The sequence below is a fragment of the Nannospalax galili genome, unplaced genomic scaffold (assembly GCF_000622305.1).
Source record: "Nannospalax galili isolate Female #2095 unplaced genomic scaffold, S.galili_v1.0 scaffold365, whole genome shotgun sequence".
NCBI lineage: Eukaryota > Metazoa > Chordata > Mammalia > Rodentia > Spalacidae > Nannospalax > Nannospalax galili.
Window position 1 is genome coordinate 593,096 of NW_008353234.1, and position 20,701 is coordinate 613,796.

Consider the following 20,701-nt stretch of genomic DNA (forward strand, 5'->3'; position numbering starts at 1 on the left):
ATGCTCTATTTACAATAGTCATGAAATGGAAACAGCCTAGATGTCCATCAAATGATGAATGAATAATGAAAATATGGTATATTTACTCAATGAAATATTATTCAGATGTGAAAAATTGAAATTGTCACATTCACAGGTAAATAGGTAGAGCTGGAAATAATCATTCTGAGATAACCCAGACCCAGAAAGACAAAGGCTGCATGTTTTTTCTCATATGTGGATCATTGGATACAGGCATTCAAACTACAGTACCACAGAAGTCAGGAAACTAACAAGGGACAATAAGGGGATTTCAAGGAAATGGGGCTAAAATGGGGTGGTATAAATAACAAAAGGGGATTAATGGAACAGAAAGGATTCAGTGGGTGGGGGATTCAAGAGAGGAGTAAAGGGAAGATGGTGAAGGATAACTAACACTAAAGACCTTTGAAAAGGCCATATGGAAACCTACTACTGTTTTATATATATATAGTTTAAATTGAGTTAATAAATATTCCATAAAGAATGAAAAGCATGAATTAATAAAAGACTAAAATAAGTCTCATTATTCCCTTTCTCCCTTGAATCTAGTCAAGACATCAAATCATTCCACTCTTTCTCTTGCTTCAGGTTTTGCTCCTGTGTACCCTGACAGAATTAAGTATCTCCTACTTCTCTCTTTTCCATAGTGCTCCTGCTGCTTTTGTCATCTTTTCTCCTCTATGGCTACTCTAATAATAGACTAACTATTGAGCAGACTGCTTCCTTGGCATTCAGAAAGCAGGCTCCATGCCTATGGCCAATTGATTTGTTTTTAATGTACCTATTATTATGAATTGCCTTCTGGCTCAAACTGAAATCAAGCTATGTCCAATGTATTTTCCCTTCCATACTTCCACTTTGGCCATCAGAAGGTGTCAGCATTCAAGATTATTTCCCAGTAATGTGGATTCCCATCAGTACTCTTCTTGATTTTTCACAGTAAAACCAAAGTCTTTTTCCTACCTTTGGATTTGATGCTGTTGTTCTTGCTGATACTTAGTAGTAGCACACCCAGGCTCCTCTTCACAATCAATCCTACTTGGCTCTTAGACCCAAAGTAGTGCAGCATTATCAGAACTCTTAAGTTACTCTCATAAAGATGAACAAAGAAGAGCGAAGGAGGGAAGCCATACACTTACCTTCTTGAGAATATTCTCAATGTATCATCCATTCTCAAGTACTTAGCAAGATGACTTAGATACAGGGTACAGAGATGATGTGAATGGCCCATTAAGTTCCACTTTAGCCAAAACATTCTGTTGTAAAATAGGAAATCCTTAAGGCAAGGATGTATCTTTAACCTAAAAAGGAGTGTCTTTGACCTAAAATAGAAACCTTGAGCAACAGAAGGGGCTTTTGGAGGCCATCTAGTCTAGGGAATCTCAAAACATCAATCTGTATACCCATGATATTCTGACATTTTACCAATTGACATATGAGAAAAATGTTGTCAGCTGACTTCTTTTAAGAAAGGCTTTCATCAGTAAAAAGACCATGTTCTTTATACATTTCTATATTTTGACATTAAAATATCGTTTCATTAATACCATGTTAGTGATAATACACATCCTCATGTGACATTAAAACTTGGTATTATTTGGGGACCCTAAACTTTGGAGACAGATTCTAATAGTCTTTGAGATCTAAATTTGCAGGATTCATTGTTTAATTTAGTGGTTTCCATACCTGGCAGTGCATCAGTATTACTAGGGACCTTGAAAAAACTATGCATTTCTAGGCTCTTCTCTTAGATATTCTGATTCTGCATTGTTGAGTACAAGGAAGCATAAGAAAAAATACTTTTACAAAACCCTCCAAGTGATTCTAATGCTCAACTGAGGTGAGGGAACACCACTCCATTTTACCGCCTATTATGATGAATACAGGACATAAATATTTGGAATGACTCCACTGTTGGCTTGTCTCTGTTAAGCACAGATGGAAAGTACATTGTCTTGCTTGCAACAAAATTGGAAACCTTCACTGAAGCTTTCCAATGCCCATGGTTAGACAAAGCTAATAAAGGGCTGCAGGGACCATTGGTCACTTACTCATTTTGAACATGAACAAAGCTGATGATTCTACAGATAGTAACTGTTCTTCAAGGACCTGTTACTCTTGATATTTGTTGATGCATCTGATGCCTGTTTTCTTTACTGCTAATCTTTTCAAGCCACTTCCTATACTGTAACCACAGTTTGCTATCCAAGGTGCAGCTGTGATGTTACTCTCTGACTCAAAAATCTTTATTGGCATTTTTATTGTGTTAGCTTTCTATACATATGACAAAACATCTGAAGAGAATAAACTTTTAAGGAGATAAGGGTTGTTTCAGCTCACAGTTTCAGAGGTTATAGTCTATTGTCATGTAGTCCCAACACTGTTGGACCTCTGTCAGTATAGTAATCATGGTATGAGAACATGGCAGGGAAGATGCTTACCTCATGGCATCCAGAAAGCAGAGGGGCAGGAAGGGGCCAAGATCTCATTATTCACTTCAAGGACATCCTCTTAGTGATCTAACTTCCTACCACGAGGCACCACCTCTCAAAGGGTCCACTACTTCTCAATAGTGCCACAGGCTGGCAACTTGATCTTTAACTCATGAGCATTTACAGGACACTTATTCAAACCATAGCATTTGTGTTTTGTGTATCCAAAATAAGTTTATACCTCTGAGCATGGCATTTAATAATTCTGTGAAGTATATCTTAACTTTATTTTGCAGACAAACTGACACCCAGAAAGGGAAAATAAATTGCTTAAGACCACACAAGCTGGAATGGTTGAACCCACGTCTCCTTATACCAGTACTCTAGCCATTATAGTGTTTATACCTTTGAAAGAGTGGAGAAATGGTATGCACTGCAGGTATTGCTAGAATGATGGGACAGTGGTTACATAATCCTGTATCCTGGGTGGGGCACATACTTTGAAATTTACACAAATGAGCAAAGATACCTTTTCTACCTCTTACTGGCTTTGTAAACTGAAACAACTGACTTTACCTCTTGAATCCTGTTTCCTCATTACTATGATGATTATGTACGTAAAAGGCCTAGTATGGTTCTAGACCCACAAGAGATTCTCAATGAGTGTCACCACCCCCTCCATCACTGTATTCCCATTCTAGTGATCTAAAGGCCCATTTAAACTAAGAGAGAAGTAGAATTTAGACACCAGGGATCAAGATGAGGTGTAGAACTCTGGGGTTTACTCAGTTCTGGGATTGGAAATAACCCTTTTCGGGTCTCAACCAGGTTCTTTGCAAGTGGATACTAAGGCTAGAACTCCCCTGGCAGAACACTTGGCCATGTGTCAGGTGAGCCCTCTGACTGAAAAGTAATCCTTAAGCCCCAGTATTCCTAGTGTCTATGATTTGTCATTCCTCGTGGCTGAAGCATTGTGGATTTTTATTAAAATGCAAGTGTTCCCTGGGAGAAGCATCATACATATTAACTTTTTGGCCTGATTAACTTTCACATCCCTCTTTCTATGAATAGAGTCTTTCTGTATCTCTCTGCTTTGGGCTCAGGGCATGCTTTAAGACATGAGACCACCCCCATGCCACCTGTCATATCCTACTCAATATTCAAGGCCCATGTTGTTCATCACCTTCCCCAGAACCCTAATGCCATAGCATGGCTGGGTCTTGTTTCTTCTCCACCCCAGGAACAAGTTCTAGACTCCTGAGCTGAAGAATAGGGAGCACAAGGCTTTTCTACGAAGAGTCTTGTCTTGAATTTTTGTTTGTATTTGACTTGGCCATGACCTTAGGTAATAAATGATTGACCTAAGTTGAGATTCAGTTTGGGGGCCTGCAAGAAGCAGGCAATAATTCTTGCCTCCTGGGACGTGCTTTATTCATTTGCACAATGCTTACTCTGCTGACTGATGTGGCCCTGTTATTTGTGAATTTGGCTGACTCCTTTCATGGAATCAAACCTCAGGACACCTCTATCTTGCAACCCAGTTCTGTCTATCCTCAGGTGCTTAAAGACTGTGTTCACTGGCAGCAGACTTAGTGAAAACCCTGCAGCCCTGGGCTGCATTTCCACCAGTTATGCAGTCTTTCACCTGGCAGGAGGGTTAATAAGATGCAGGGTAAAGAGAGCTTGGAGCTCACCCTCCTGCTAGTGCATACGTAGACCCTTAAGGCGAGGCAGAGTTTCTCAGAATCGCCAGGCGAGTGAGGGTTGAGCTGGGCACCTTCATGCACCCACAAGACAGCGCACCCCCCCCCCAGCTTTTCTCTTTTCAGGACCCGTGCACAGGGCTGGGGCCTGGGACCTTAGTCTGGGACATTCAATGGAACTCCTGGGTCTGTGCCCCAAGCGTGGGCGGAAGAAGGAGGTGGGCCCTGGGAAGACATCTATCCGCTTGCAGCTCTGTGAAGTCCCAAGCTTGCGAAAAGCAACGGCCCAGGCCCAAGGGACCCGCCTGGCTGGGATGTCAGGGACCGAGCAGCCCTTGACCGAACTGGCAACTCGACCTGGACCGGCTCCGAACTCCGGGACAGAAAGCCAGAAGGAGCCAGAAATGAGCTCCAGCTCCTGCCAGGGCCTGGGCCCGGCCCCCTCTGGTGCCACTGCACCTCCCTCCTTTCCTGGCCCAGCCCCTGGCCCAGACTCTGCCCTGACCGGGCGCAGACCCGGCCCTCTGTGGCTCCTCTGGGCTCCAGGTTGGCGCAAACAAAGCCCTGATTGACTGCCCGGAGGGGCGGGCCTCGCTGTAGGGCCGCCTCCTCCCCTCAGTCCCGCCAGGGATTTGCCCGGAAGGGCCGGGTTAAGGGGAGACTCTGGGGGTGCGCCTGTCAGTAGGGGGGCCGAGTCCCGGGCATAAGAAGATTGTGCCACCCTCTGTCCGAAGCCCAGGCTGTTACCTCCAGGTCACACACCCCCCTCAAGCCCAAGTGGGGACACAAGGACTCCCGAGGACAGGGTGGGGTCCGTTGCGGACTAGCTCTTGTCTTGGGGTTCTCAGGGCCAGTCCGGCTGCAGGCTGCTTGTAAGCAAGGAGGGTGTGGGCGTGAAGCACCCGCAGGGTCTTCCTTGGACACTAGGGGTTGATCCTTGTGGGTTCTGGGACCTGCGGGGAGGAAAAGGTAGGGTAACAGGATAGTTTCTACTCTTTTTGCTCATTTAATTCTTCTGGGCATCAGAACAAGAATAGGGTTCCGTAGTTTGGAAGGGGAGTTTTTTTGGGGGGCGGGGGACAGCGGCGGCGAGGGTAGGTAGGCGGTAAGAGGAGGAGGAAGGGCTGGGGAGAAGAGCGAGGTAGCGGCTGCCTGTTGAGGAAGAGGTGGGAGGGAGGAGGAGGGGGGAGGAGAGAGAGATGACGTGGGGAGAGGAGGAGGGGGGTTAGACGGGGGAGGAGGAGGAGAGGGCTCGAGGGACCGTCTGTCGCGGGACGGGCTGGCCAGCTTGAGTGCAGAGCTGGGAGGCGGAGGCAGAGGCAGGGGCGGCAGCAGCAGCAGTATCAGAAACAAGTACCAGCCACACAGCGGCTCCTCCAGCTCCAGCAAGCCACAGTCCCCTGGCCGCGATGGCGCTGCCAAACGTGGCGAGCGAGGAAGCCAAGGGGCCCTGGCAGGAGGCAGGCCAGGAACAGCAGGAGTCGGTGGGTAGTCCGGAGCCAGAACCCCAGCCAGAGCCTGAGCCCGAGCCGGTGCCAGTGCCCCCGCCGGAGCCTCAGCCTGAGCCCCAGCCCCAGCCCCTACCGGACCCTGCACCCCTGCCAGAGCTGGGGTTTGAGCCCGAGCCAGTGCAGGAACCCGAGCCCACGCCCACAGTGGAGACCCGAGGCACCGCGCGTGGCTTCCAGCCTCCCGAAGGTGGCTTCGGCTGGATAGTGGTGTTTGCAGCCACCTGGTGCAACGGCTCCATCTTCGGCATCCATAACTCTGTCGGGATCCTCTACTCCATGCTGCTAGAGGAGGAAAAAGAGAAAAATCGCCAAGTGGAGTTCCAAGCAGGTGAGTGGCCCCACGCGCCCCACCTGGCATGCTAGGCAAGGGAGTCTGCTCCCACTGCCACAAGCGCATACCTCCTGCTCTGCCGCGCCCCTTTAAAGAGCCTTTCACTCCTCCTCTGACTCGGTGCTAGGGCAGGCTACGGGGCTCTGGGCAGCCTCAGCAGTAGAGACCTGGACTCAAGCCGTCCCAAGGGTGGGAACTGGGACCTTCATTGATTACTGGCAATCAACGAACTTTTTCCCTGGGACAAACCCAGACTCACCTTTTGGATTTGTTTAAAGTACTTTGCCCATGTGTGCTTGGGAAAATATTTGCAAGATTTAGGGGGAGGGAGGACGAAGTCTTGAAAAGAGGACAGAGTTGGAAAGCTGGGCGGGCACTGAGAGAAAAGCTCTTGAACGGAGGGTCTCTGCAGCAGCCCCTACTGCTTTGGGAGAGTAGGGGTGTTTTCTGTCAAAACCACTTCAGGAATCCTGGCGACTGACTCTTCGTTCAGGTTGAAACACATGGCAGGCGTGTGCGTCTTCAGGAGAGAAAAGGAGGGAATAGTGGAGTAGGGGTGTGCGCGAGTCTCTTCCTGCCCGTGGTTACTGCCCAGCCAGGCCCGGCGGTCTCCTGCCTCTCGAGGGGAGCAAGTGGCTCGATATGCCCCGAGGGCCGAGCCTCAAAGGCTGCAGGGACTTGGTCTCTGCCAGAGAGGTGAGCGGCGGGCAGGCTGGGCCTTGTGGCTCACTCCGCAGTGCCCAAAACTTCAGCTGCGTTCTGCATGCTCTGTGCCTCTGTTATCCACTGAGTGCCTCTTTCCTCCTGAAGCCGGGATGAAGGTCCTGCCACTCCTGCTTTGCCTTGGGGCCGACTTAGTCTTCCCCAAGACTGGACCAGGTTGAGGGAATAGCCCTTTTGCCAGAGGTGTGACTGCAAGACCTTAGGTGTGCAGACTCCGGCCTTCCAGTGATCTCAGGATAGGCTTTACAGGAGAAGCCACTCAGTTCTGTATCAGAAGAGGTCTCTGAACCCAGTCGGGGGCTTGTTCTATGCCTTCATGTAGGTCCGCTTTCCTCACTGTGTGTCAGGATAGCTGTAAGCATGCATACCACCTCCCCAAGTTCACTTGGGAAAAGTGGGGAACACAGTGTTTCCCTGGAGCTGAGGGTTTCTCTCTTGCCAACCCCAAAAGAGGGGACTTTGGAATTATTAAGTGAAATAGGAACCTTGAATTCTGGGATGCCCACTTGTGGATTCTGTTTGAAAAAGTCTCTCCCAAGGACATGTGCTTTTAGTTTGCAGTTTTGCTGGAGTGCCTGGCAGAAGGGGCTTTGAGGCCCTTGTACTTCAGACCTTGTGACCCATTGGCACAGCTGCAGTGTACAGGCCCCACCGTGAAGAAATCTCGAGTGTGCTCAGTGGCTGTAAAAGGCAGTCTCTTACAGCAACCTTGGCCACCTGACACTGGAGCAGAGGGGTCCCTGGTCTCCATGGAACAATTTCTGGGTGGAAGGCTGCTTCTATACTCCTCTCTGGGACCACCTTTTTCCTGCTTTGATGCAGCTCAGGGGCTCTTGGGAAGGCAGTCAGGCTAGGGCCTCAGGTTGTTGCCTAGGTTACTTGAGGGGGGGGCACCTGCTGAGAGTTTCCCTGTGGTTGAAGGCAGGCTAGTGGCCTTCAGGGTCAGTGGCAAAATTTAAGTGAAACTTAAAGGGAACCAGTGGAGGCTGAACTGAAGCTAGGCCCTGACATTTATGTGACGTGATGCAGGCCCTAGAGCTGGAGCCTTAGGAGCTATAAAACTTGGAAAAACTACTATTTTACCAGGAAGAGGTTCACTGCTGGGGAACAGACTTCAAAGCAGGTGATCACAGGGGACTCAGGGGGAGGGCTGGCTGGGACTTTCCGGTCAATACCTTACAGTGCAGCTGGAGGGGGTGGTGGTTCTGTGGTCTATGCAGAGGTGTGGCTTGTACGTATAAGAGCACATACCAGGTCCACTGAAGAGCTGACTTAAATTATGGAGAGTATAGGTCAGGAAGCTACTGAAAGGAATTTGGAATGTCCCCAGGGTCACAGGATACTTTGGCTTGGGTCCTTGTTGTGATGTATCTTGATTTCACCAGTTAATTTTGATACTAAGCCTCTCAGGAATACCTCGGTTTTTGTTTCGGAAATCGGTAACACCCAACTACATTCTGTATCCTACAGAAAATCTCATCCTCAGCACTACTTTTCTTGAGACCCTCAGCTTTCAGCCACTGTTTATTGATTTTTCTTTTTTCTTTTTTCTTTTTTTTTTTTTGGTCTTTTTGAGACAGGGTCTCCCTGTAACCCCAGCTGTCCTGGAACTCACTATGTAGACCAGGCTGGCCTTGAGCTCACAGAGATCCACCTGCCTCTGCCTCCCGAGTGCTGGGATTAAAGGCGTGGGCCACCATGCCTGGCTTGATTTATTTGTCTTTTAAGCAGGGTCTTGTATGTAGCCCTGGGTGGCCTAGAATTTGCTATGTACCCCACATTAGCTTCACACTTGTGTCAATCTCCTGCCTCAACCTCCCAAGTGCTGGGATTATAGTCCTATGTGTCAGTGCCACCATGCTTGGCCCAAGCCACCATTTGGATCTTGAGATTCCAAATGTTTTTGCCTATACACATTTTCTTCAGGTTACATAAAATTTCCTGGCAACCTGTGCCACAGTCCTGGAGTATCAAACAGATGGGAAAAGCTTAGTAGTTTGCTACTACCTTTATCAGTCAGTATTTGCCAACAACCATTCTGGGGGCACAATCAAGGAGGTTGGCTGAATTGTCCATTTCAATTAATGTCTGATATGACAACCATGTCTAAAATCTATTACCTTAATATTTGGAGCTATCCCACTATCCAAATTCTTTTTGGTTAGGCCTAATATTGTTATGGCCATATGCTTTGTGAATTGGATTAAGGAGTCCAAGGTTCTGCAGATGTCAAAGTCCCAGAGAAAGGTAGTTTTCATGGTTGAGGGATAACTCCACATTAGAGGGTCTCTGGCATAGGAAAAAGGCACAGGCAGAAGGGACGTGGAATTCAGGCCATCCTATAGCAGGTAAAGCACAGTCCTTCTGGATTCTATGACATCACAGTTCTGGTGTGGCACCAGCTGTATATTTTGTGTCCTCTCTTCACCTGGGTTGAGGTAAGTGAACTTTCCATGGGTCCTACGCCTGGGACAACTGACAGATGAAAAGTTCCTTAAGGGAAGCAAATGACCAAGGTCTGGTTTAGAGCAAAAACAGGGGGAAAGATCAAGAGAGAAGTGAACATACACTTTTGCAGAAATTATGGGAAATTGGGAGCCCTTCAGTCCAGAAAAAAGATCAAACAGGACAGGAGGCATTCAGGCAATTTTGAGAGAAATATAGACCAAGCATAGTTTCTTTGGACAATAGAGGAGTCTTATGGGAAAGAGAAGCAAGGTGCAATTGGTTCAACCTTGACTTCCAGTCTAGCACTAAGCCATACATGAAGAGTGGCATTTTTATTGTGAAGTTTATAAGCATAGCCCTTGGAAACTCCTGAGGAGGGAGGGTGTGCTAGGGTTCTCACTCCTTAAAAATGGGCTATGGTAAGGAAGTACAAAATGGTTCAGGCTGATTGCCCACCCTGATGGAAGCAGAACTTTTTAGGCAGGAGGAAGAATGGTTGGTCTACACTGATTTTAGGTGAATCAAGAATTCCAAAGATGGGGGCTGAGGAAATGGCTCAGTGTTTAAGAGCACTGACTGTTCTTTCAGAGGACCCAGGTTTTGTACCCAGCACCCATGTGGTAGCTAACAACCATCTATAACTTCAGTTCCAGAGGATCCAATGCCCTTCTTCTGGCTTCCATGGGCATTGCACAACATGGGTGCACTTACACACATCCAGGCAAAACACTCATATAAATTAATTAATTAAAAAATAAAATAAAATAAAATTTTAAAGAGTTCCAAAGATAGTTGGAAGTAGGAAAGATAGGGAAGTAGGAGGGTCTTTCTTCTCTCCCTCTTAGGGTTTTTCACTGCTTGGTTCAGTGTCTCACTGGGTTTACCAGTAAATTGCTGACTTTTGGATTAAGGTACCTTTTAAGTAAATCTGTCATTATCCTCACTTTGACTGAAGGCTTTTGCCTACTGTCCTTCAGAGTAAGATCATGTTGGCTCAGAGGTGGCTGTGGAGCTTCAGGCCACAGGGTCATTGAATGGGCATCTTTCAAGTCATTTCTCTGCCTCGTCTCGAGTAAAAGTGAATCCCAGTCTGTGACCTTGGTTCATGCTGCAACAAATGAGGATGAGAGGCTAGAGCACTGGGAAGGTGCTTGTTGGAGATGGGAGCTGGGTAAGTCTGGAGCCTTGGTTTGCTGCCCAGTGGGCTCAAGTGCTCATTATAAACAACTCTTCCTCTTCCTCCCCTTCCTCCTCCTCCTTTTCTTCCTCCTCCTCTTTCTCCTCCTTTTCCCCTCCTATTAGTGTTGAGGAGTGAAGCTCAGTCTAAATCTAAAAAGAAACATTTGTTACAAGCTGGGTGTGGTGGGGCACACCTTTAATCCCAGCACTCGGGAGGCAGGGGCAGGCAGATCTCTGTGAGTTCAAGGCCAGCCTGGTCTACATAATGAGTTCCAGGCCAGCTAGGGCTACAGAGAGACCCTGTCTCAAAAGACAAAAAGAAAAGAAAGACATTTATTACAAGTTTTCCTCATCCTTCATATTCTCCCTTATTCTGCATACCACCTACTATTAGGTGGTAATGTTATTGGGAAGACAGTTTCTGCTATTCCAGACCTCTTGCTTTAGGGGTGACAGAGGATTAGGTGGCATATAACCACCTGCTCCTAAGGTGGGTGCTATGACTGCTAATATGAAATCATTTGGCATCTACTTCAGGGTGGAGAATGTGGCCTGTTTGGTTGCCTTGAAGACATGTAACTTCTTCATCCAGGCAGTCTTGCCCACCCCTATCCTCTACTTTTCACATTTCTAGGGTCAATGAGAGAGGAAAGTATGGAATTGGCTGCCCCAAACATGTGTTGGCTCAGATCCCCTCAATTTTCATGGTGCATTTTTATCACATTTGCTAGATATGCCATCTTCCTTCCTCCTGGTATTTCTCTCTCTCTCTCTCTCTCTCTCTCTCTCTCTCTCTCTCTCCTCTGCTCAATTAGAAAAACAGTTACAGTTTGGGATATTACACAAGCACAGCTCCATAGCTCAGGCTCACTCATACATCCTCACTCATACATCTCTCTCTTTTTTTCCAACTTGAATGAAAGATAACTTTCTATGGAGCACTCAAGGATATTGAAACTATCACCTCTGGAGTTTTGCAGTAGGATAGCTGCTGTGAAACCCTTTTGGTCATTTTCATACCTTCTCTTTCATAGTCCTAGAATGCCAGCCCAGGAGACAGTGAAGTCTTAATAATATTCAATATATTTTTCCCATTACTTGGATCACCTTTGCTTCAACTCTTTGCCATTGTTCTCCATCTCATAGGCCAGCTGAACTTCCAGAAATTCCAGATTGAGTTTTAGCAGTTTCAGAGGTTCACCTTTTTTTTCCTAGCCAGACAAAAAAGATGCACAGTTGGTTGCAGAGGAGTCAGAGAAGGAATAAGACAGATATTTAAGTTCTCACTAGAGGAAAATATCCCTTCAGGGAAGGTAGAGGAAGGAGGAGGAAGTTTACCTGCTTCTCTGAGGCTGGATGAAAAGGGAAGATAAACGTTGCTAAGTAAGCAGCAGTCCCTGCACAGGCTCTTTGCCCAACTTATCCTGTGGACCTACCTGCCTACCCTCTTATCTCAGCTGCAAGTATAAGTGCATGCACCCATGTGACCTGTGTGTATGTGTACAGCTGAGTGGATGGATGTCTGTCTGGGCCAATTAACAGTTGCTTAGAACATGGTGCCTATGAAATTGAGGTCACAGATTCAGTCACTTGTTTAAGTTACTGAACTCACAAACAAAAGCACTCTTCTGTTGATGGCCCATGCCCACCATGCAGGTATGAGGGAACTAGGTAGAAGAATGGAGGTGACTCTCTGCTAGCCCCCTCTGCACTGGGGGGAAATGTGATATGCACAGCGTAGTTAGTATGGCTGTCTCTGCCGCATTCCATGGTGGGATTTCTTTGTCATCTGACTCCTTATTTCTGCCAAACACCCCAATAATAATAGCAGCAAAGTACTGATAACAGCTGACATTTATTTGATAGCAATTAACTCTATTTAAGGTACTATGCTAAACTCTTTACATGTACCAATGTATTTTAACCTCAATCGCCTAATCAGGTAGATACCATTTCTTCCTTTCCTCCATTTTGTAGATGAAGAGAGGCACAGAATTTAAGTATTTTGCTGAACACCATATGGCAAATAATGGCAGAGATTTGGATTTTCACAGTCTGAGGCTAGAACTCCTCCATTTTTGTCCTCATCTAATTCATAGTGCAGATGTAGGGGGTGCTACCACGGGAGAATGCTGGGGAGTTTTCTCATTCCTGCAGTCTGTGGCCATCTTTATGGCTAAGGAATAAGAAGACAGGGCTTAGTAAACAAAGGATGGGCAGACTTGTGATTCAGAGTATCATCTTCTAACCACCCATCTCGCTCTACCCTGAGTCTGTATGCAAAGAATCATAATTCTTGAGTCCAGAAAGGGCCAGAGAAACTTACTTCTTTGTTGTTTAGCACTAAACAAGTCACATAAGCTTTCTAGGATTCAGTAGTCTCATCTACAAAGCTTACAAATTTGATAGGTCTGTCAGGGGTTAAATGTGACTGTGTTTGTAAAAGACTTTTGTAAATTATGGTCATTGTTATTATTATATCAATCCTTTCCTAGGCCCTAAAAATGGAGTCACTATGCTTTTGTCTAAATGTTTCTCTGAATATCTCCTCCAGTTCTCTCATTCCCCACTCCATCTCTTTGCCATCTCCATGGTGGGATTCCTCAGCAATTTGACCTGTGGTCCTGAAGCTAAGGATGGGACTACTGTGTTTTCTTTGTTCCTCAGCTCCTTGAGAGCCCAAGGAGAGGAGGGGCCAGATGTCAGGTCATATACATTCAAGGAAACAAGGCATGTGGAAATATTTACAGCACTTGGCAAGAGCTCACAAACCTCACTCAGTCAAAGACTGAGTTTTCAGTAGGAATTGCTAAGGGGGGTGAGTGTCACTTCCTCCCGAGGGTCTCTTGCAGAGCCTTGTTCTCTTGCAGGTAGTGAGGAAGAAGGAAAGGGATATTTAGGGTCAGAAGGTCTGGGCCAGGGGACATTAAGCATAGAAGGAGATTTGCTCCTTTGTATTCACCTTTGGAGTGGGCCAGTTTCCTCGTGTTTTAAACAGGATAGACCCACAGAACAGAGCCCACAGAAGGATTTGACCTTCACAAAGCAAGTTTGCAATAGCAGTTTTGAGCAAGCATTTCAATGGCCACTTAGGGAGTCTCTATTAAGACCAGCTAGTTGGAAAGGGAAACTGTTTGTTATTGTTTTGTTTTGTTTTGTTTGAGATAGAACCTTACGCTGAAGGCCAGGCTGCCCTGATACTATGTAGCCAAGGCTGCCTTTGAACTCATGATGATCCTCCTGTCTCAACCTTCAAGTGCTAGGATTACAGGCATATACCACCATGACTGGTATGTTTTTCTTTTATTGCTAATAACAAAACACAAGCTGTAAACCCTTTTTTGAGGAAAATATTTCAAATACCCTGAAAGCAAGTATCGTGATTTTCAGTTATTTGATTTCTCAACGGAAGGTCTGTAGTTGTAGGTCAGTGGAAAAGCATTTGAGAGAGAGAGAGAGAGAGAGAGAGAGAGAGAGAGAGAGAGAGAAGTAAGAGGAGACTTTCCTCCTTATAAGAGGTTTCGAAGATCACTAATCCTAATCCTCTCACTCCTATCTTTCATATTTAGAACTGGAAAGGTGTGTCTTTTTAAAAAATTTTACCTTTTATTTTTATTTTATGTATATGAGTGTATTGCCTGCATGTATGTGAGTGCACCCATGTCGTGCAATGCTGTGGAGGTCAGAAGAGGGCGTCGAGTTCCCCTAGAACTGGAGTTAAGGAAAGTTCTTAGCTGCCATGTGGGTGGTGGGAATCGAACCCAGGTCTTCTGCAAGAGCAGTCAGTGCTCTTAACGACCGAGCTGTCTCTCCAGCCCGGTGTCAAGAACTGGAAAGGTGTGTCCTTAACCCATGGTGTGAGTGGCTGTCTATAGCAGAGGATGGCTTGTAAGAAGGCTGAGGACTGAGTGTGGGGAGTAAGGGTTGGCGTGTTGGGTACTCTTCAATTCAGTTACTGGCATTGTGCTTCCCATCTTATCCTGAACTTTTCCAAAGTTTATCCTCATGTATTTCTTTGTGGAATAAATGGAGATGAACTTCAAAAGGTATAGTTGTAAAAATTCTCTCTCCTACACCTATCTTTCTCCTACCATTTCTCGCCCCAAGACTACCAGTCCTATCTGGTGCATCCTTCTAGGATTATTCTGTATCGGTAAAAGCATTTGTGTGGATCCCATACTTTTAAAATGCACATGATGAACCATAATGCACTCCACCTTGCCTTCAAATTTCAAAATATTACACATTAAGTCCATAAAACCTTCGTTCTTTTTTTTTCAAGCACATCATACTTCATTATGTGGGTATATCACAATTTACTTAATCAAGGTCTTACTAATGGACAGTCACCTGTCCCAGATTTTTCACTATGGGCTTTACAATCAAGCAGCACTAGATTCAGATGCTTTACCATATGGCTGTCCATGATAAAGTATGTAATTTCTTGGAAAACTTCCAAGTTTTTCACACATAAAATAACATCTATCATTACTGATATGCATATTAAATGAAACAAGACATGTACAATTTATAACACAACTTGGTGCCTCCTAAGTATTAGCTCTATCCAAGCTGATAAGCCCTCCCTATACATTCCCATCTAGTTATGTGAGAGTTGGTTCAATCCAAGTAAATAAGTCTTTATTGCGTGCTGGACTGAGTTCCAGATGATCCAGAGAAGTTTACAACTTCTTTGAAAAGACATAACATTCAAAATAACTATGGTTATTGCTAAGTGGGAAAAAATGTGTGTAGTAAATTGAATGTTACCATTTTTGTGTGGTGATATGGGGTAAGAGAGAAGACTGTGAGGATGAGAAGAATCTGAGGAGATTTACTGGTAGAGTTGGAACTTGATGCAGGGTTTAACTAAGTGGAGGACTGAGCAAAGGTGACAGAATGGGAGATGAGAATTAGACAATTTGTGGCCAGGCATCATGGTGCAAGCCTAAAATCCTAGCACTTGAAAGTTGAGGCAGGAGGATCAGAAGTTCAAGAAGGTTAGGCTGCATAGCAAGACCCTGTTTCAATAAAACCAAACAAAAACTCAGAACAAAAATTAAGACAGTTTGGTTGTGTCTCTGATTTTGGTTTTGTTGCCCTCTGGGAGCCCTGTGAGTCACTGTTCCCCATTAGGCCCTACCCAGCAGGTGGGGTGGGGTGGGGTGGAAGGGTAGGAGAAGAGAAAAATACTCAGGACATTTGGAGAGAAGGGCACAGGGCGGGGGGATGTCTGGGCATCGGGCCACAGAATGAGGTGCCTACAAATGGCTTGTGGCACAGCCACAGAGCCCATACCACCTGCTTTTCCATGTCAGGAGCCTTTGCCCAGCCACTTTTTCTAAGTGGTCTGAGGCAAAGAAGAGCATAGTAGCAGCAGCTTTCAGTATTTCCCTGGATCCCCAGTGGGTCTTTGGATCCAGTGAATCCTAAGTTCCATAGTTATAGTAATCTTCTCTTAGTGGGACACATTGCAGTTAACAGCTCAGTTTTTGTTAATCCTTGGAATACAGTTAAATAAAATAGTTGAATCTCATCATGTACCAATGTCAAATGAAGTCACATCAAGTGCTACATAGATGGGATCTGTAAAATGAAAAGTCAGTGTGGTTTGTGTCTATTAGGGATAAACTCACTTCATAAAAAGACTGTGATTCCTATTCCCATTTTACAGGGGCAGAAATGCAGACTGAGGGCAAGTGAGTGGATTACCGTCAATACATCAATGTTTAGCAGAGCTGAGAGTAAACTGTGGTTCTAACTCAGGTCTCTGAACATGGTCTGCGGGAGCAGGAATGTAGGAGCACTCTGAAAGCTGCCTCGGCAGAAGTTTATCTAAGCTTGGTAGCAGTCTGAAATTTAACTCCATGGGTAACAGTCAGTATATGTACTGTGATGATTCAAACAACTGGGAGTCACACTGGCAAGGGCATAGAAATGGGAGTTATGGAAGGAAAGATCCAGGTATAGCTAAGGCCTTGTGGCTGAGATCTAGAATAATACTGTCCCAGTGAAGGGAGGGGAGAAGAGAGAGGAAAGTGGGGAGAGAGAAGAAAAGAGAAGAGAGGAGGGGAAAGGAGGTTCTGTTTCTGTTAGTGACTGTCTTTGTGACCTTACTAAGTCTCCTCTTTTTTCTGGACCTCAATTTTTTCACCTTATGCAATGAGAAATTTGTACCAATATTTTCCTAAGGAAATTTTGGGAAGTTTAGAGCAAGGGTGTGATGGTGATGGGGAATTGTGAAGTGATGAGTAGAAGAGAACTTCTTTGATGAAAGTGGAAACATAACTTCACAAATTAGAGTAAGAACAACTTTTGGAAACAGTAACAATCCCATAGTCTCTATCCATCTCCTTGGAGAATTCCATCAAGAGAGGCAAAGAGGGCTGTTAAGATGGTTCAGCAGGTAGGAGTACTTGCCATCAAGCCTGAGAATCAGAGTTTGATCCCTGGGACCCACATGATTGAAGGAGAAAACCAGTTCCTGCAAAGTGTCCTCTGACTTTCACATGCATGGTGAGGCATAAATAAATAAATGTAACAATTTTTTAAGAGAGACACAAGAAAAATGTATGGGTGTGAGTATGTATGTGTGTATACTTATACAAGTGAGAAAATACATCAGTGTTTATGATATACTGAGCCAATGTTCCAGGAAATGTCTCCTGAATAATCTCCACTTGAAGACCACTTTTCAGATTACAGGTCGGTTTTATTATTGAAAAAATTTTGTGTTTTATGAGTGGTTTCTCACTGAGAGTTCTCTCATGGAGTCAGGTGAAGTGAACACTGACTTGGAATCAAACTCTTTGCATACATCCCGACTCCATTATTCACTAGCTGTGTGTCCTTGCACAACGTTTTAAACTTTCCTTTACTTCTCTTTCCTCATTTGTAAAAGGAAGATGACAAAAGCCCCTACCATATATGGTTGTGACATGAGCTTATATCTATCTATTTATCTATCTATCTATCTATCTATGTATCCATCTATCTATCTATCTATCTATCTATGTATCTATATCTATCTATAGTCCTAGCTAACTAGCTAGTTCAGAGCAGCATCTGATACATGGTGAGATTTATATACATGTTTGCCATTCTTGTCATCTATTTAGTAGTCTACAGTTGGTGAATCTATAGAGATGAACCTGAAAGAACAAATGTGATCCTAAGTGAGCCCAATTACAGTCAGGATTTGAGGATAAGAAGTATTGTTAAGGTACTATCTGGGCTGCTCTGATGTTGCCAATCCCAGGACTAGACTGAAATTTTCAGAGACCTGAAGAACCATTTTTTAGATTGCTAAATACTGGATGGAAAAACCTGTAAATCTATACTTTTCTCATTTAGATGAAATCTCAATTCATTGGTACCTAAGTTCAAGCTCAGTCCACACGTTGGGCCATCCCACACAGGCTGGACTAGTCTATTAACTCATCCATAATATCTGGAAAGAATCAATGATCACAAGTGGTTTACAAACCTACACATAACAGCAGTTCTCCACCTAAGCAGCTCCATCCACAGCAGGGTGCCCTGTATTCCACTCATAATGGCTTATCCTGCCAAGCTCTAAGAACTCTTTGTCACTTGGGACCTCCCATATAATCATATAATACATGGAAGGATGGTCATCTTCTGGAAACAGGAGAGGACAAATACCTGAAAGTTTAAAAAAAAAAAACTTGGCAGGAAACACTAAACATTATCAAGTTAAGTTAAAGTTCTGGTGGTCATGTTGAAATGACAGAGAAAAATGAAGTGGATCAGGCCTCTCCTAGGCCTGACTACTCCAGGGATTCTGAGTCAGTGATCCTAGAAACCCTGATGTCATTATCAGCATCTCCATTGCTCTCTGTGCAATGTCATTAGTTTCTAACCACTCGATGGTGAACAAGTTGCACATTTTAAGAGTCACAGTGCTTTCACCTTGACCTACATTTTGTCTATGGAAAGAATAGCCCAAACTAAAATTTCCATAGACCTGATGACAAAACAGATGGAGAAACATGGTGGCCTGGGTAAGGGAGGTACTGGGACCCCAGATAGATTTATTTGATGTCTTGCCTGTGGATGGTGCCATTCACATTCAGGCCTGTGCTATCTGCCCTCTTCGTAAAATGTCTCAAACATGGAAGGCTCAGGTGGAACCGGTCAGACTGGATGTTGTGAGCCTACGCCTTTTAGGAAGAGAAAGATATACAAACAGTCACAGGAGAGACTAGGGAGGAAACAAATCTATTGTTCCAGACTCTAATCCCAGAAAAGTTCTGGTAGGTTCCAGGGTATCACCAATGAACACTGCTGGAGAAGGCCATACCTCACCTATGTCCCATGAATGGACCTGGCTGGTATTCCCAGACAGGAATAGAAACCTCAAGGCTACTTTCCAGGCCATGGTTCAACAGAGGCTGGTACTGGCCTTGGGGCCCTCTTCTTTTTCATGGACTTTGTTTTGGCACTGATATAAAAGATGGCCTTGTGATGGGAGGTCATAATAAGGATTCAAAGTTTAACTCTCTTTTGCCTCATTTCTCCATATGTTGTGTGGTACAGAGTAAGGCACAGGATTTGACATTGCGTAGATAGTCCTGGATTTACTGTTTACCTGATCTACAATCTTGGCCAAATCTGAGCCTCACTTTCCCTCTCTATATAAAAAAAGAGAAAGTAGTAAGTCATAATGTCTGCCTCACAGCTGTATGATAAAGTTCGAATGACAGAATGGATGTGGTAATCCTTTGAAAACTGTTTTGAGCCTTCCACTTAAATTATTGCCATGGTCACATTAATAAGTTAATTTCAGATTTGCATATGTGCTCATGCATATGTATAGGTGGACCGAGTCATTATCTAAAATGTATACATGCATAAACAACCCCATCTATGTACAAAATTCCACACACATATATGATTTTAAGCCTGAACTCCTGACATACTTCCCCCAAAGTGTGTGTATACTTACAGCCTCATAATGTAAGGTAAGCATGCCATACCAATTCAGCTTCTCTTCAGACTATGCAGTTTTCTAGGAGTCTGAGAAGGCACTGTTTATACATTCCCCAATTCATCCTGGTAGTATCTCTTTTGCCCTTGCTGGGGCCTCTTTGCTGCCTCCATCTTGTTTGCACATTAGCACAGCTGCTGCTAAAATCCAAACTGTAGTGTGTGGTATCCACGTGTCTGGAGAACATGAATCCTTGTCCAGTTGCTCTGCGAATAGCACTATAACTCCATCCCGCATAGTATATTTATAGCCATGTTTGCAAAGAGCTGACAGCATCTTCAATTTTTTAAAAAACACAGTTAATCCAGCCACAAAAATAGTCACTGGCCCACATGCCCTGAAGCTCAGAGAAATTAGGTAATAGTCCTAATGAAAAATTAGTCACAGAGCCTAAAGGAAGTTGAGTATCTCTATCTCCTGCCTTCTCTCCCTCCCTCCTCCCTGCCTACTCTTTTTGGTCACTTCTTGTTATTCCAAAGATCTCTAAGCCCAGGGTGTGGGGTGTGGTACCAAGGAGTAGATTTACTTCAGAGAGAGCCTGGGGCCAGTAGAGCCTAATATTTTAGGAGGAAGGAAGGGGAGGCAAAGGAAGGGGAAGTGAGGGTACTGAGGATTATGAGCAGGAAGAACATAGCTGGGGAATTAAGTGGTGGTGAGACCAAAAGAAACAGTAGTGCCCACTTTGAGGCCAGCTAGAGTTTCGGTGGTTGAACAACTTTCAAATCAAATGATAGAGTATTTTAGCCTTCCCTCAGTCTGCGGGATGCAGACCAGCAAATTGCTTTGCTAATTTGCAAGGTTAAAACACTGAAAATGAATCCCTAGTGATGGAGGTGAAGAGGTAAGCATGATTAGAGGATAAAGTGGTTTCTCAGGAAGAGAACAGGCCTGAGGCTACAGTGACAGAGGTTTTAGGTAGGGTTATCATATCACTTCTTATCTAAACTGGATGCCTCTGAATGTAGAAAAAACACTATTAAATTTTTTCTGAGACAATAGGCATAAAATGGAATTGTCCCAGGCAATCCAAATTGTGCGGTCATTCTAAGATTAGGATGTATTTGTTTACAGCGTTCTGAGAAATGAGACTCTGTAAAGGAGCCTCAAAAAATGCTTTGAGAAATGAGAGAGAGAGAGAGAGAGAGAGAGAGAGAGAGAGAGAGAGAGAGTTGGCACTGGGCAGTGGAGAGAGTAAGGCAGATAAATTCAGCCTTAGGATTAGAAATCATTCATTCTATCATTTATTCTTGTTGCTGTCCATAAATAGTTAATGGTGCTTCTTTTTGTGTTTCTTGTCTGGTTTGCTTTAGAAGATAAAAAAAAAAAAAAAAATTCCGTCATTT

At 44.6% G+C, this 20,701-nt stretch overlaps 1 protein-coding gene across 1 annotated transcript in view; it reads left to right on the forward strand.

The window, feature by feature from the left end:
• Positions 1–5,382: 5,382 nt before the first annotated feature.
• Positions 5,383–20,701, forward strand: part of Slc16a2 (solute carrier family 16 member 2) — a 138,389-nt gene continuing 123,070 nt past the window's right edge. Inside the window, exon 1 of the mRNA XM_008850471.3 lies at positions 5,383–5,995. Coding sequence (XP_008848693.1) covers positions 5,566–5,995 — 430 coding nt within the window. The 5' untranslated portion in view covers positions 5,383–5,565. The remainder of the gene's footprint in view (positions 5,996–20,701) is intronic.